Raw genomic sequence first — 17,984 nt, 5'->3', positions numbered from 1 at the left:
ATGATAATCAATACCATTTTAACAGCGTTTCCCTTGGGACCTGACAGAGGTAAAGTGCATATAGTCTATACTGTACATGCATACATCCGTTTGAATTATGTATGTCCCCTCCATAAAAGACACATCATTCTGCAGCCATACATTATTGAAGTGTGTGTGGGAACCAGCGTGCATGCACAAGTACCGGTAGTTGTGTGTGTGTGTGTGTGTGTGTGTGTTCCTGAGCCTTTGCATCATGTAGGAGCCATCCATGTGTGTATTCTAGCATACATGTATAAACACGTGTACAGACTAGCACCGTCAACTGAGCTGGAAATTATATTCCACTGTCAATACTAGTAACACCAGTAAGACGCCTGAGGGCGAGAAGCGACCTCGCGTGCACGCAAACTCGCCAGTTTTGTTAACAGGTGCTCAACCTTTTTCATGTCAAGGACATGGCCGCCGACCCCCCATCTGAAAATATGTTGTTCCAGGGACCCCCCCCCCCCCCCCCCAGAAGCAAAGATTTTAGTTAAAAACGTTCACTCTGAAAGAAGGATTTGTGTCACATTTTCACGATTTAAAGATCTACAAGCTCGTAGCGTGGCACCGAGTGCCGTCCTGAATGGCCTAAACGTCTTACTCGACCTCCTTGCGGTTTGCATTTCTGACCCATAATGTATGGAAGCAATCAATACCTGCTGCTGGTGTTGTTGCATCATGGTGAGCTGGGCCTCCAGCTGTTCCAACATCTGGAGCTGGAGCGGCTTCAGACTGGCCCGGTTACTCCTCAACTGTTCCAGTAGCTACACACACAAACGCACGCACACGGTTACAGGCTTTAGTTCCGACACTATTATTGGTCCGACCGCCAACCTACCTCAAACCCTAACCATAACCGCAAGCACGGGAGCAGCGCATGTTCGAGCGCTAGTCCGGCCGTTGTCGGGAACGGATGGGAACTGCAAGGTTCCCAGTTCCATCCCTGTGGGATCCCCAGAGTTCGTGTCAAAGTGTCCTTGAGCAAGACACTGAACCCCCAATTGCTCCCGATGTGCTGGTTGGTGCCTTACATGGTTTCCTCCGCCATCAGTGTATGAATGTGTGTGTGTGTGTGTGTGTGTGTGTGTGTGTGTGTGTGTAATAGGTGAATGTACTGTAATGCACAATCTTTGTAAAGCGCATTGGATAAAACACCTTGTCGACGGCAGATTTCACAATTTGAGGTTGATTTAACAAAATAAATAAAAGCAGCACATAGTTCCGTTCATAGAGCGTGCCGTACCGAACGCCTCGCTCCGAATGGTTGTATAACTATAACCATTGCTAACTATTACCACTAATAGTGTACCTGTAGTTTCTGCGAGGAGAGGTACCAGTTGGGAGCTGGTTGCTGTGCTGGGTTGATGGTCCATGCTTCACCCTACAGAGAAACAATTAGGTGTTTTTTTATTACTATTTTTGTCAGGTGAAACCTGATCGCTCATGAAATGTACCCGACCAATTAATCTCGCCAAATTGGCTCCTCTGGCCAATGGGACACCAACCAACGGCAAAGCTGCCTTCTGGCCAATGGGAAGGGGAGGGTCAAATATCCATGGTAATACAGTGCAGAGCAAGGCAGCAGATAAGCCACACTCACGGGGTGACGATGATGGAACATTATCGATATAACTTCAAACCAAACGCGGCTGAAACAGCGCGGAGAAGCCAATGCAAAGCGCACACAGAACGTCGGAAACGAACGCAGACAACGGCTGTGAGGTCTACAAACGGGTCGACTAATTAGCATATATTTTAGGACCGGCCCGACAACGGAGCAAAAGTGAAACGCCAGGCAGCACCATCGTCATAATAGACAAAAACACAGAATTATAATTTATATTATTTCGTACAACAAAAAAAAAGAAGAACAATGGCACGCGAGGGTCAGCACGGCCAGACTAATTAGCATACATTTTAGGCCTGGCCCGAAAACGTCCCGTCGGGTAGGGTTCAGGCAGAATGACAGAACTTTAAAACGTCCCGACCAGTTGGGAGATTCCAACCCTATGCTGCACTAGTTACCTTGGCTGGACTGGACGCCCTCCTCCTCTTGGCTGGACTGGACTGGTCGTCCGCCTGGCCCAGAGTGCCGACGTGGGGGGGCAGGGTCTGACCCGACCCACCTCCTTCTGCACTATGGTGGGGCTTACACGCCTGCAGACAGACGGGCAGGCAGACCAGACAAATAGGGGCAGACAGGAGTGGACAAAGTGAGGAAAAGCAAGGAGTACAGGATATGAGGGACGGGATGTTAAGGTCCGATGGAAGGAAGGAAGGAAGGAAAGATAGATTCAGTGTTTTGTGTTTGTAGAAAGGACACAGGACAGGAGTATAGGAATGTGCAGAAGAGGAATGGGGGGGGGGGTGCACGGAAACGACAAGAAGGGCAAAGCACATGATGGGGGAAGAGGAAGAGAGAGAAAGGAGAAGACTTCTGTGACATCATATTAGCAGCTAAAAACAACACATAACGTAACAAAGAAAAACAAAATACAAACAAGATCTGCCATTTACGGCGTCATTTCCCGAGGTGTAATCGGAGAGCGACGTGCCGCATGGAAATTCACCACCCACTTTGTTGCACAAGCCTCGCTGTGTAATCTATACATAATATACAAACAAACATTCTTCATCAACTGGCGATGGCCGCTGCACTCAACCTATGCAAAAGGATGAAAGGTTGAACTGGACTGCACACGCTGATGACTTTGAGCTTACCTTTGGGGGAAGGGCTGTGGGGACAGGTATGCAATCACGTGACAACTAAATGGCAGTCCAAAGCAAGGAGTGTGCAGCCAGTCCCAGCGACAACCTACCGGGACTTCTAACTAGATAACCAGCTAGGTAATTTCTAGAACCTGCCAATATCTGTTAATCATTATTTCGGAGGAACGATGCTTCACAGACATCTTACCATGTCATTTCAGCATGTAACCTACCACATATTTAAATACATACAAAACATGTTCCAACATTGTGTCACTTAGCACAGCAATAAACACACAAGCACACACCTACATGGAAGTCTTGATGGGGGGGGGGGGGGCTACAGGCCTCTACTATGAGTGAATGAATGAGTGAGTGAGTGAATGAGGGGGTGGTGTTGATACTAGCGGGCGGTGTTGGAGGGGGGTTTGCCTGCGCCTGCAGGACTTCTAACGTCAATTACTACAAAACAATAAATAAGAAAACAAGTGGAGGAGGGAGGCCGACGGGAGCCAATGGGAGACCTGGAATCTACTCTACGGCAGCGCAACCTCACCAATCACTGTGGACCTGAAGGGACGGGACTGGCCTGGCCTGGCCAATGGGAATGAAGATGAGAAACCCAGAGACCGTTTCAAAACCACCTTGAAGCATGGCGTCCAGACTTTAAGCTCACAATATTTTCCGTTGGGAACTTGCAGATCTGCCATTGACGCTGTGCATCTTACGACAAAGTATATAGGGCTTAGTCACTTAAAACCTGTATTCCCACATGTATTCCCATTGGCCCTATACATATATTTGACCAGTTCACAGCATGTGGCGCTGCAACGTTTTGTGAGCTTATAGATCGGCAATTATTTGACGCAATGACCGGCCCAGTATGTGGTCCCAATCCTCTCAGCTCACGTCCAATCACACTGAGGGGGGTGGGAAGGAGCGTGCAACAAACATTCACGTCGCTTCATATAAAAAAATTATAATAAACTATGTTTTGCAGATGAACTACTTAAAAGTTCATTCACTCAGAATTCCATTTCAGATTTTCTAAACAAACGACGAAAACGGGAAGAAATGTCTCCTCCACACTGGTGTGTTTTGATGGATTGTCCGTGATGGGTGAGGCTGGCCTTTGCTACTTAGCTGTGGAAAAGACAGGGGGGGTAGAGAGGAGAGGGGGTGGGAGGGGAGTGGAGGGTACTTAGGGGCTTGGGTGACACTTGTCTGCACACCTTTTCGTGGTCGCAGCAGACATGGCAGACAAGCAGCCTCAAATTACAGCCGTTAGCCGGAACTTGTGACTGTCACTTTTTGGCGATTGCGTTTCAGCGACTAGTAAACCAGTGGTTCTCAATGTTGTCCCCAGCGTGACAGATTGATAGTTATAGTCCGGCAGCCAGTGTTGTGGAGTGGGGAATATTGTCTATATACATACTGTACATCCACTTGCTGACCGGCTGTCAGCATTGAGCAATTTTTTTAATAGGGGTTTATATGTAACCATACCATTAACATACTATATATACACAAGTATATAAGGCAAGATTTTCACATTATCATTATGCTTTAAGTAGCATGTGACATGTCAAACTAGGGGCTTTCCATGATGGGCGGAAGTGACCCGTCTTGTAAGCTTATAATGCCAATTTCTCTGGCACTAGTGCCACACTGTGGCCTGGAGGGCTGGGAGATGTAGACAATATTGTAGGCCAATAAAAAAAAAGACAAACTAATTTCGCACTTCAAACAAAAGAAGCCTGTTGACTGCCAGACTATTATGAACCCAAATGGAGGCTTGCCGGTGTCTCACTCTGACAGAACGATTGAGAACCACGGCAATAATGAGCGGTGACACCGCTGGTTAAATTATTAGCCAAATCACACCACAGTGAAACTAAGTGACACAGTCAACCACAGTTGGTCGAATTGTGGTGTCAAGACTGTTTTACATGTCTGCTTTCACACACACCGGCTGTACAGTTCAAGTGCTACCCATTGCTCTGTGTGTGTGTGTGCGCACACACGTGTGTGCATACACAGGGTTTAAATTATGTCTTAACACTTTTTTTAGCAGGGGAATTTTTCAGAATAAAAGGCACTAGAGTGCCAAGCAGATGAGGCAGATTTTACTCTGCCTCCGCCTTCCATCTCCCCCCAAAACCAGGAGTGGATGGAGCTGGCTGGACCGGCTCATGAACAAACACTATTCATTAAACATCGAGACCTTTGTCATATAATGGGGTCAGGGATATAAAAGAAGACATTCTATGTGCACAGTACACCATTTTATTGAGGCATCTAAACAGTGGCAGGTAGCGTTTCTGTCTCGTTTCGCAAGATTTGGTGGCCAGACAGAAAAAGGTGGACAGTCTTGCGATACTTGGCACTCTCAGATTCGTACTTTGTGCTCTTTAGATACCTCTATAAAATGATAGTGTGCACATCGAAAAGCAACACAACAGACAATGTGATATATGCCTTCTTTTATATTCCTGAACGATTATATGACAACGGTCTTAACGTTTCATAAATGGTGTTTGTTAATGAGCTGGTCCAACCAGCTCCATTCACTGCCATGTATTTCATCGAATTCCCGGTGCGAGATCTGCCACAGAGATCGTCATGGCGCAGCCCAGTCACGTGACCATGCACTTCCTTGCCGTAAACCAGGAAGTGCGTGGCTGCGTGCGCAGCAAAACAGCTCCGGGACGGACGCGTTTTATATCATAAAAAAAAAAGGACCTAAAGACGTGTCCACACCTCCGAGTCACCCCACGGTTTTGAGAGGACATGTGGCCACGTCTTTAGCTAAGAGTTAAAGCTCTATATTGTGAGAATAATCCTTGCTATAGAGCGTCTGTCCAGTAACAGGGGTCTCTCCAGTTCTACAATAAACAGAATATACCTTTGCTGGTCAGGATGCCATTTGTATCGGGAGACAGAAACACAAAAATGTATCAGCTTAAATTTCATAGGTGTTCCCGTTTTTAATTTTGTCTCCTCATTTAGTAATTTCCAATTATATTAAGTTTGTCGTCATGTATCCTGTAGTTCTCTCTCCTGATTGGTTTTTCCTGTTCACCACACAGAGGTTACTGAGCAAACTATCTACTTATCATCAAAATATAGAGCTATCAACTCTTATATAAGGAATACGAATATATCACTTACCCCACATTAACAAATAAAGTGAATGTGCGCGTTTAAATCAGAATGTGTCAGTACTTAAAATAGATCAATGCGTTTCTGAAATCGAGCCAGACCCAATGCCAGACTATTGGCTCCGATAGTGATCCCAACGTTGAAAGCTGTGCTGGCCCTAGACCAATGTTTTGAACCAGATTTTGAATTCACGAAAAAACTCAAATTGTCTAAATCAATTCAAATAACTTTAAATTTGCTTTCTATTTGAGAACATTTAATGCAGTTAAGCAGGCAACTGAAATGAGTACATTGATATATACAAAATATATTAATCTTCATTAGTACATTTAACCACTTAAACCCTCTATACTTCGTAAACTTGACCTTTGGGTCTGTCTTCTCTTTTTGCCTCTCTATACCTCGGAACTTAAACATGAATCAAGCAAAAATGTGTTTCTTTGGACATACTATTGGTTTAAAACATTGGTCGTCTGGGGTCTAGGAACCTCTGAAATCCGGATCGGACGCAACAACCTGGTATGGGTCAGGCTCCAGCGAGGAAGAGGAGCAGGAGGAGGAGGAGAGAAGAGGGGAGGGGAGGAAGGTTTGGGTCGGGTTTGGGTCGGTGCTGGTGGCTCTATCTGGTGTTTGTCTCACCTGCTGTGGTGCCTGTCTGGAGGTAAGCTCTGCGGGGATTGGTAGACTCCATGCCTCCTCAATAAGTGGGAGCATTTTATTTTTACTCTGTAGGCTATTGAGCTGGGGGTTACTCAACTGAGCCTATGGGAATGGAAAACGGCGTGAAGTCAAAAACAAACCAAAAAAAAAAAAAAGAAAACACCATTCTGTTTCGTCCCCGTCGAGTGCGAGGGGCAGTGCTTTAAAGTACAATGACACTAATGACAGAGGTTTGGGTTGGAGTTATTTTGTCCAGATAGAGATATCTTGCTCCATCGTTTAGAAAAATCCTTCCGAAAGTAGCCTCATCGACTTACTTTGCAAAGTTAAACAGCTCTCAAAGTCACACTTGTAGTATATAAACAGATGCTGATCCTGACAATATATCAACAAAACTACTTTGTTGGATTTTGCATTTGTATTCGGAAGTAGGACCAAAGTGCATCAGTGGATCCTGATCCTCACTCTTAAAGCCCACCAAGCCGAAAACAATAAGTATCTTTAAAAAATATATATTATATGATGCATTGTCAAAAGCTGCTTTGTGTCCGTTTATGTACTAAAAGGGTGGCTTTGAGACCCAATTCACTGTGCAATGTTGTATGTCAACGAGGAGACTATTTGGACTATCAATGTCTAACCTGAATGTCTAACCTTCACCAGACTTTCCACCTCAGAGGAAAGCCTGGTCTGTGTTCCTAAATTGCCCGTGTGATCCGGTCTAGACTGCTGATAAAAACTAAATAAATAAAAGATTAAACTCTTATTCTGGTTTGAGGTTTCCGTTTTTCCCGGCGTCACTTTGTTTTTTTTATCCTCGTCATTTGTTTTTAGTCTCGCCAGAGTTGGAACAAAAGATGGATATACCAAACATACAAGAAGTACTTGAAGAAACGTGTTGGATTCATACTCCTCATCAACGCTTTCATTGGGTAGGCCCTAAAACTTTATAGCAGGGAATAATTTGGGGTGATTCCGGTTTGGGGTTTCCGGCCTGATGACTACAAACCTGACTACAACACGATGTAAATTATCATCCGCTCCCGGCCGGATCACAAGCGTGAAAACGGTATGCCTCCGAGGCTAAATCAAGGTCTAATCAACAGAATAATGGAACAAGATATCTCAGAAATGTTTGCTGTTGCATCACAGCAAGTAAATACAACATGTCATTGCACTTTGAACAATAGTCCCCTCAGTGCATGTACAGTGACATACTCTGATGCTGCGTTCACACTGGCAGATACAAAAGATGCAACGCTACATAGCGCATTTGTAGCTGAAGTTGAAAGCAGCTCAACTTTTTGTAACTTTTGTAACCGTTGTAGCTTTTGTAGCAGCTACAAAATGTCAGCTTTGCATCTTCATTGCGCTGTCTTCCATTGACAAAAAATAAAAAATGGTAGCCTATCTCTTTGTAGGTGCCAGTGTGAAACGCAACAAGAGCTTAAACCACCGCCGCACTGGCGGTCATTCGGGAGTCACAGAACCGCAGTTACAGTCATAACGTCCGTTTTAAATGAAGACCTCAAAATCAAAACCAAAGGGACATGATCAGTAATGGCAGATAGGGTAGAGGTTATACAGGCTGGGGTTTCAAAGCTGCTAGCTCCGTCAAAATGTTTACACATCAAGAGAGGATGTCTAGAAAACCGACATCAACCCCAGTTAAAGACACAACGGACCATTCAAAACCATCTGCTGAGTTTGCCTTAATGCCATGAAGTTCTGCTCAAAAAAACGAATGGTTGATAATGTAATAATGCTGGGTCATAATGTAAGTTATCGTCTCTGTCGGGTGAAAACCTCATATTCAAAACGGTTACTTTTCAGCATTCAAATTTAAAAGCAGCAGACCTACAAAACGTTCAAAACATTTTGAGCTTGCAGAACTGCTACGTTTGCTGGTGCAGTGTAGTATATATCAGGAAGGGCATAGATGGAACAAAAAAACAACAAAGAAAACCACAAAAAGGTAGAATATGGGGATAAGAGGTTTCTGCCCGATAGCGACGATAGCCTGTACAGAGAATGGCAGTGTTGGTTTTAAACTAAACACTCGAGCAAAACGAAGTGTAAAGGGGGAGGAGTGGGGATTCAACATGTGTTCATCCTGAGATCCTGCTTGCTGAACATTCTGAAGAGAATTGTGCCCAACATAACTGTTCTGCAATGACATGAGGTGCAGTGCGTTTATTTGGACTGTCCTTTGGTGTGTGTACAGGCCGCGTCGAAAGAGAGTTACAACAGACTTTGAGCTCACCGCGATGCGACCACATGGTTGATGTGAGCATGCTTCAAAGACACCCCTCCAGAGTAGTGTTTGGAACTGACATGGCAACAATGCCTCTAAATGACACGCAGCCAAAAGCCATTTCACTTCCATCCATAGGGGCGCTACAAATGTCAGTTTGTGCACCAGCTTTAGTACAAATTAATCGTTTGAGTCAAGTGACACAGACTGTCCAAAAGGGTTTTGATAATGCATACCGTTTACTTGTAATTAGGTTAGAAACAGTTTGTGGCCGGGACTGACAGCCCTGGGTAGGCCACCCAGCCTGCTGAGGAGCACCGTTTTCTAGTCATCTCTGACACCCAAAACAAATTCAATATTAATACCAAATATAAATAATAAATGATATGCATGTGCCTTGTTTACAATGGAAGTCTGTTGGTCGTAACTCTCTCTCTCAATGGCTCTGCGTGTTAACCAAAGGGACTAAAAGATGTGGAATGATAAACAACCTGCTGCTGTACGACTAGGTACAGAGGAGCAACACCCACGTCTACGTCAGAATAAAAGCTGCATGAAGTTTAACAATTTATCCTCGACATTCTTCAAGTGTTAATGACGGAACATAAGCTAAGGGATATCATTTACCGATTGCCATTTCCTGCAGGGGGAATCATCTAAGGATGTAGACCGTGTGGTTCTCAAAGTGGGGTGTGGGGAGGACCCCCAATGGTCCTTCAAGCAAGGGGGTTCCAGGTGTCCCCAGATACATTATGGATATTTAGGAACTGGAGAACCCTTATGTGGCTGTAACCATGAGGAGTGTTCAAATGGAACCAAATGGACCCGCAAAGGACCATTGGGGCGAGAACCACCGAGTGTACACACAACCAAAGACCCTGTGACGTCGTCGTCGTCATCATAACAACTAGAGATACTACGATAATCGGTGATCGGCCGATATTCACTCCGATCGGTGATCGGCAATTCACCCCATCTGTGATCGGCAATTTACTCTATCTGGAGAAACTGATCTTTTACACCATTTAAGTGGTATAAATGTCAATCAGATATACAGTATGATATAATTTTGCATCCCCCAACGCACAAGATCGGTATTCGGTATCGGCCGATCATGAGAAAAACAACCGGTGATCGGGATCGGTCTCAAAAAAGAAGAAGAAAAAAAAAACCTGGTCGGAGCATCCCTAACAACAACAACAACCCCCGCAATGCCAAAGATAAACGAGCCTCGCCGCCCGGCCGGCACACCCACCTGCAGACACTTGATGCGGTGGGTGAGCGCCGCCGTGTTGGTGCACGCCTTGCTGCGCGTGGCGTTGATGTAGCACTTGATGGCGTCGTGCGGCTGGTTGCACGACTCGTACAGCGTGCCCAGGTCCATCCAGGCGGCGGCGTGGCTGTGGTCCAGCTGCACGGCACAGATGTAGGCCTGCAGCGCGTCCATGGGCTGGTTCTGCTGCTGGTACAAAACCCTGCGCCCGTCGAGCAGGACGTGAACAGTGTTAATTTCGTACGACTGAAGTCAGAAGTCCAGTTTTAGGTGATTAGGTGAACACCGAAAGGGTGGTCACTAGTGATAGGAGATTAATCGGCAAACGTATGGGCCGATTATAGGTGTTTTTTAGATTAATCAACATCGGTTTGATTAATCGGTCTGTCTTTACAGATAAACAAGCCCAAAGTAACAGCTTGAACATATCTACAAGGTCACACAATATTAATTATATCGGATATCGATATCAGCACAAATGTCTCATCGGCACATCCCTAGTGGTCACCTTCCATCACAGAAAACTGGACTATGAATAGGCCTTGAAACTTTATGCAGGGAAAACCTACTCAAATGTTTTACTTCAGTAAAAGTTTCAATACTCATTTCAAGTTTTCAAATGTATACAAATCTTTTGAAAATAGCCAAAAATGTATATAGGGCTGAAGTGGTTACTCTAGGTTTCGTAATAATAATCAAAATCTAGAAAGTAACTATAAATGTACTAATGTAGTGTAAAAGTAAAAAGAAAATACCTCCGAGATGTACTGGTGTAGAAGTAAAAGTACTGGAAATACTCAAGTACCGTATAAATACAGCATTGACCTTTACATTTGAGTACTTTTTCCACCACTGCCAGTGTAGAAGCTCACAACAGCAGCAGTGGGGTCATTCATTAGCAGGCAACACTGTCGTAGGGGTGGGTGTGAATCAGGCCTTACCCTATAGAGCACCAGGTGTCTGCACTAGCCTCCGATTTGTCGATGGACTGCCGGTAGGAGATGAATGCATCCTGGACCTTCCCAATACTCGAGTAGCACCTGGGGGGGAATCAAGAAGCAGTCCTCTCAAAACCAACTAGTTTAGAAAGGCAACTACTACCTGGCACTGGGTAGAGGACAGAGTATAGCAACTTGCAATGAGCCTGGTGTTCAAGCTACTCAAGCGACCAGTGCCCATGTCAAACCACTTCACTACAGACAACAGGCAACACCCACAGGAACAACACCAGAGGGAGCTCCACTGATAGTGGCTAGTCCAGGGGATTCAGACTCATTTCAGGCCATGGGCCAGTAAAAATCTACTCCAGTTGTGCAAGTTCAAACTTGCACAATCATGCATTCTTTCTTCCTCCAACCTGCTGCCATGGCGCACACACACACACAAGCAACTTGCAGAGAGCAGTTGCTCAGCTTATGCTGCCATTTTTCAGCATGCTCAAGTAGTAGTATATGCTCCACTCAGTCGCTGTCAATGGACCGCACCCCAAATGTAATTCACCTTTAGCTAATATCATGGATTTTACACATTAAATACTGGTTTATTTTTGGCACCAGACCTTCAAAATCTCTTCCAAATCCGTCAACAAGGCCTGCCGTATGCACTGGAAAAATATGTGCTTGACATTTTTTTAAACAATGTTATAGGAAAACTATTGGTGGAGAGGTTTGTCTAACCCCGAGTGGAATAGTAAGAGTGGTGACACGTTTTTATCTCGCCGCAAAGCGGGTGCCTATGGGCTATAGTTCCAAACATTGGAACTATCCCATTGAGATAAAATGAGCACTTCCGCATTCCATTGATACAATGGGAGTCAACGCTAGTGTCTCTTACTAGATTACTCTGGTCTAACCCATGTTATGCTTAGCTGTGATTGGACCATAGCAGTTTGAGGAGGGGCTTAGCTATTGGTCAATTGTCCAATGCCAATCCAAATAGTTTAGCAACCGATGCTAAGCTGGGCTCACCCGCCCAGGTGATAGCAATAATACCAATCACTTTAGTCTTACCGTGCATTACATGGCATATAAAAGTTATAAAACTTTCACTCTCTGCCTTTCTTTCCATCACACAAGGACACAGTCACACACACAACTTTATGTGACAATAGCCGTTATAAATCTACACACCAAATGAACTGACAACGCAGCAGGTGCCAGATTAATAATAACAACAACTAGGGCTGGGCCTTTAACTGATTAATTTCGATTCATTAATTACAGAAACAAGATTAAAAAAAAATCACCCTTATTTTTTGCACCACGGAATGGTTTTGAACATGCAAGGTTTATGCCAAGCTGTGTGGATATGTCCGTTACCCACCTGTGTGGATATGTCCGTTACCCACCTGCCAAGGAAGTACCAAGCTGTGTGGATATGTCCGTTACCCACCTGCCAAGGAAGTACCAAGCTGTATGGCTATGTCCGTTACCCACCTGCCAAGGAAGTACCAAGCTGTATGGATATGTCCGTTACCCACCTGCCAAGGAAGTACCAAGCTGTGTGGATATGTCCGTTACCCACCTGCCAAGGAAGTACCAAGATTGTCCAGAGTTGGGGTCGGCCTCCAGGGATTTCTGCAGACATTGGATGGCATAGCTGTCCTTGTTGGCTCTGTCCCCCAGCTGTTCCACCGTGTGGTGCATCCAGCCTGCACACAGCAGTCAATATAGTAGTCTTAGTAAAATGGACTGAGTTGCAATTGTGTTTTAAAGAAATAATAATTCAACTAGAATGATGATAGCTTGTAATACATTATGCAATGTCTAGATCTAAACTTTGCCTGCCCTTGCCGTAACTGACATCACATTGTCTATTTTTACTGTTTACAGCCATTGATTCAGACACTACACTTACGGCACTGCCGTAAAGCAGCGTTCCCCATCGCTAGGCAACGCTCAGATTGGTGCATATTTCCCTCCTTAAGATGGCCGCCCGCTCTCTGTTATGGGCGCCACGATTTTTAGCGCTTTTCTAATTGAGCCGCGGATTGCGTTGATTGATCAAAAAAGTTGTTTAGCGCTCAATACCAAATTGTTTGTACCTCGCTATAGCCCTTATACCCTTAGCTATAGCCGATTTTGGCTATAGCTAAGGGGGAAGTGAACCGGAAGGGTTTTCAAGGGTTCAAGGGTTTTGAAGGTAAAAGCATCGTGTAAGCAGCGGCAGTATCAAACAGCACCAGAGTTTAATGGCCGCAGTCAAAGAGTTGATATTCACTCTTTGTCACAAGGGTATATGCTTATAAGTGTAGATGCTGATGGCATGTCATGTCATACATTATATTAATGGAACAATGGAAAACCTCAGAAGATGCTCTAAAAACGTACAATAATTAAACTAACAACATTCTGGTTGCCCTGTGGCCAACCACAATCATTAGTATCATTGGTGAGACCTGTGAAGGAAGTAAGGAAGAGCCCCAATTTCTTGCTAGAGATGCAGTCTGCCTTTGATGCACAAATGCAAAACATAAATGGACAAATACCATTGGTCTATGTACTCAGTTGCAAAATGTGCACCCTCAGTAAAGTTATGAAAATATTAAAAAAATAATATTCTGACTATTATAAATGTCATGAGAGAGATCACAACAACAGTATAGAAAACCACACAGTTCCCCCTCAGAAGTAATTATCTTGCTCGTTGCAGCAAGCTCCCCTCTGATTTCCCAATTTACAATCACATGCCCGCGCCAAGGCAGTAGCGCTGTTATTCAGCACCACGGACAGAGTAGTTTAGTGATTTGAATTTTGGCCCACTGGGAAGTGGAAAAGCGCACAAAACAAATCAAAACTAATTTAACTGTGGAGCCTACCTAGTGACTGCAGAGCAATGGACATCAGAAAGTGGTTTGGTAGTAAAAAGAAAAGAAAAAGGAAAAAAAAACGATCACACTCGTGTGAAGTGAAAATGGTGGTCCCTTATTGGCCAAGGGTTCCCACCGACATACATATGCCGATTTGCTCAGACACATACGACGTAAATTCTCCGTTCATTGTTTGTTCAGACAACACAAACATTAGTTCTCTGTTCATTGTCAATCTGGCCTTTTTAATGTTTGTAACACAAACATTAAAGCTGTATATAGGAGGGGCTAGCGTCCCTCAATAAAGAAAACACCTGTGCGGAGGCAAGTAGCAGCACTAGCGACCACCAAGCCCAGCCCCGAGCATGATTCAGACTCGAAGAACTGCCGCCTCCGCCAGCCGTGGAAGAGCCCTCCACCTCAGCCCCGGTGAAACAGCCACACCCGCCGCCTCAGCCCCCTGGGTGTGTGCCCACTGTGCCACACCAGCAACCGCTGAGAGGGACCATTGACGATATGGCGTCGAGAGCAGAGGGGGGAAGTGGACTCTTTTTGTAAATGATGGATTACATGCTAGAACTAGCGAAGGCATATACCCACATAGTGTACAAGGGAGAACGACTGAAAAGGCTACTTGACGAAAGATTGACAGATAACCGACAGGCTACTGTGTCAGTTATCGTTAACAGCTATGACAATATTGTACAGTTCTTTGCTCATGGTGACAGCAGGCCCACGGAACTGAAAATAGAGGCAGCCGGGCTCCTCAAAAGCCATCACTGAAAACCATTTCAAGTTTACTGCAGTGATGGTACATAAAATCCTCACAGTCCTTGATCCTACTAACAGTAAGCTACAGGATAAAACAACAGACCTCTATACAGGAGTGACGCTTGTAAAAAGTGCGTCGACTTGCGTGGAGAGGCTCCGGACTGACGTGGAGTTCCAAGCTATTTGGAAACGGATCACAGCAGCACCACGTTCCAAAAGGCGCACAGAGCGCACACAAGACGCACAGCAAACCACATACAGCACCTGCACCTCCACTCCCAAAGAGTGTGTGTCAAGAGTCAAGACCCTGCACACCTGCACAGTAGGCCAAGAGCCTACTTCTTCAGCACACTAGAAATGAAAACACGATTCAGTGAACAGAACAGCCAGCTTTTTGAGGCGATGTGTGCCCTTGACCCAGCCAGTAAACACTTTTTGGATGTACAGAAGTTAAAACCACTGTTGGAGCTCACCAACACAGCTTTGGTGGAGTCTCAATTTAATGTAGCTCGAGAGTTTTTTACAGTCTCAAATGGCCGCTGCAGACGTGTCCTCTACTAGTACTACTAACGAGAAATGGACCCCCGCTGTGATCCTACAGCGCTATTCTGAGCCTATCCAAGCCATGCCAAGCGTGCTTATCACTCTGAAACACAGAATTACATTTTAATCCTCAGCTACGTGTGAGAACACCTTCTCAACTTTGACCAACGTCTTCAGTCCACACAGACGAAGCATGCATCACAAAAGTAGAAAAGCTAACTTGATTCAATTCAAGTTAGCGTTTGAAGCGGACTTTACCAAAAAGAAAAAGAATGGGACGCATGGAAGGAGCGCTTACTCAGGAAGTTCAACAAGGGAGACAAGGAGGCTGCAACTCAACTGACTCATGGCTGGGTAAGTGACCCACCAGAGACAATATATCATCTTTTTTGTATTTCATGGCCAAATTAAAAGATGTAGCCTAATGTTGAATTTGTTCTTTTAGAAAATGTTGGCTGGGTTGCGGCTGCAGTTCAGACACTCACTGTTTGATTGATTGATTCATCCCTGCATTTAGCATGAGGAAACCTCGGGTGCTTCAAAACGCCACTGACCAACTTCCATTGAAATGAACAGCAGGGAGCGGGGCAGTCCGCCCTCTATCCTTTATAACTCTATGGGCGGCTGGAGAGAGAGTGTGTGAGAGAGAGAGAGTGTGTGTGCTTACCTAGCTGCTGTAAGGTAGTGGCCTTCACCTGTGCAGGGAGATCTTGGGTCTGCAGGAGGCTCTCGTATGCCTCCTTGGCAGCTCGATATCTCTTCTGTGAAAGACACGTTATAATCATTCCCATGGTGACAGAGAGCTGAGATTTGGTGTAATAGGTTCCATGTACAGCAGCCATATTGGAGATAAATTGAGTCACCGTGTGGTGATCTGAATGACAGCTAAGATACTACTGTTGTTATCCAAAAAAACGAAATATTCCTCGCAAAACACTCCTCCTCCTCCTCCTCCCCCCCCCAAACAGCAAAAAATTATGTTTCCGTATGAAGGCAGCTAAGTGGTGTGTGTGTAATCCACTGCAGCCCCGGTTTCTGACACAGCACAAACACACATTAGTCCTGAGGCACACACACACACACACACAGCAAGAGAGAGGGCGAGAGGGAGAGAAGAGACTTTCTTGTTTCCGTGGCAACCTCAGCGAACAGACAAGAGGAAACCCACCCCATCGATCCGTCAGGCAGCAGCACCTGGTTCAAAACATCTTTAACCCATTCTGACCGGGCACCCATTTTGGTGTTGGCATCATGTTATGCTTTAGCTATTGAAAAATAGCAGATCTACAAGCTCATATCGCGCCACCGAGTGGCGCGATACGAGCTTGTAGGTCTGCTATTTTTGAAAAATTCGAAGAACGACTGACATTTTTAGAATCTGATCTCAGGTCAGAATGGGTTAATCAGACCAGTGTGTGTCCCGTGGAAACCTCGTATGAATCTGATCTCAGGTCAGAATGGGTTAAGGCTATAACCTCACCGCCCACACCAACCCTCTGATGTGAACTATACACCCAATCCAGTGCTTCTCTAACTTTTTCTCGTGTCAAGGACACCCCGAAAATAATACGCATTTGCCCGCAGAATGAGATTTTCCAAAACAAAAATTCTAAAATAACAAGCTCGCAGCGTGCCACAAATTGACACGCTGTGAACTTGCACATCTGCTATTATATTAAAAACGGATTAGGCGTTTAAAACGACCGTGATCGCTGTATCTACATATTTTGCAGAGGACCCCCCTGGTGCCTCCCCCCCTCCTCCCCCAAAGACCCCTGGGGGTCCTCACTTTGAGAGCCAACGTGATAACCTACGCTAGTAGTAGCTAACCACGTCCACATAGAAAACAACCAGTCCTTAGCCCGAAAAATAAAATAAAACCCAAAGCTACGAAAGGACAAGCAGGCTCTTACCTGAATCTCATACAGATGAGCGATGTGGAACTGGACTGTGGAGGAGAGCACACGGAAAGAAGCAGCGACATTAGACGCAGAACAAAATCTAATAAACCTTCTGTTGCCGTCAGACAGAAACCTTGCATCTCTCTCTTTTTTTTTATATTTTAGCACAAAAGTAGCTAAAATAGCGGATCTGCAAGCTCGCGACACGACGTGAGATTGGATCAAAACGTTTCCCTTAAAAGAGAGTTTTGAAAACGGACAATTTGATGAGACGATAAAGGTGACGGACGGCCTCCTGCGGAGAGTTGTAGGTCCTTTAAAGAGAAGCGGGTAGAAATAGGTCTGTGTGTGCGTGTGTGTGTGCCTGCATTAAAGGGAGCAGGTAGGACACAAGCCTCCTTTGTCTGCCTCCAACGCTGCAGTGTCTGTGATCTGAGCTGCCTGACTGACTTTCACCAGATGGAGAGGAAGAAAGAGAGAAAGAGAGAGAGAGGACTCACTGTGTGTGTGTGTGTGTGTGTGTGTGTGTGTGTGTGTGTGTGTGTCACAGCCAACAGGAGCTGGAATGCAGTGTGAGAGAGAGAGAGAGAGGCTGGATATTGGCGTCTCCGTGGTAACAGGTGCTGAGGCTGGTGAGATGAGATGATGACAGCAGCATATCAAATAATATGAGCGTCCCACATGGGCCGATCACAGACACTGCAACAACACCGCACCTGCTACATCAATGACAATGCCAATGACAATTGTCACGCAGATTGCCCGACCCACCAAAGAAATAGCAGATCTACTCTCTAGATCGGCTGCACAGTAACCTTATCGGCTATACCAGGGGTTCTCAACGTTTTTGGCTGGGGACCCCCGAAAATGCTTTGGCCA

The 17,984-nt window shown here is 45.3% G+C and overlaps 1 protein-coding gene across 2 annotated transcripts in view; it reads right to left on the bottom strand.

The window, feature by feature from the left end:
- LOC308311392 (lysine-specific demethylase 6A-like) overlaps positions 1-17,984 on the bottom strand; it is a 53,119-nt gene that overhangs the window by 15,226 nt on the left and 19,909 nt on the right. For both annotated transcript variants that reach the window (XM_080758078.1, XM_080758079.1), the window contains exons 8-15: positions 17,118-17,152; positions 15,872-15,965; positions 12,606-12,732; positions 11,024-11,122; positions 10,065-10,284; positions 2,050-2,181; positions 1,334-1,405; positions 681-788 (exon numbers count right to left, since the gene is read on the bottom strand). In XM_080758078.1, coding sequence (XP_080614204.1) covers positions 681-788; positions 1,334-1,405; positions 2,050-2,181; positions 10,065-10,284; positions 11,024-11,122; positions 12,606-12,732; positions 15,872-15,965; positions 17,118-17,152 — 887 coding nt within the window. The remainder of the gene's footprint in view (positions 1-680; positions 789-1,333; positions 1,406-2,049; positions 2,182-10,064; positions 10,285-11,023; positions 11,123-12,605; positions 12,733-15,871; positions 15,966-17,117; positions 17,153-17,984) is intronic.

This window comes from Protomyctophum bolini, assembly GCF_963924005.1.
Source record: "Protomyctophum bolini genome assembly, chromosome: 24".
NCBI classification, from domain to species: domain Eukaryota; kingdom Metazoa; phylum Chordata; class Actinopteri; order Myctophiformes; family Myctophidae; genus Protomyctophum; species Protomyctophum bolini.
This window is presented reverse-complemented; position numbering and strand designations above follow the sequence as displayed.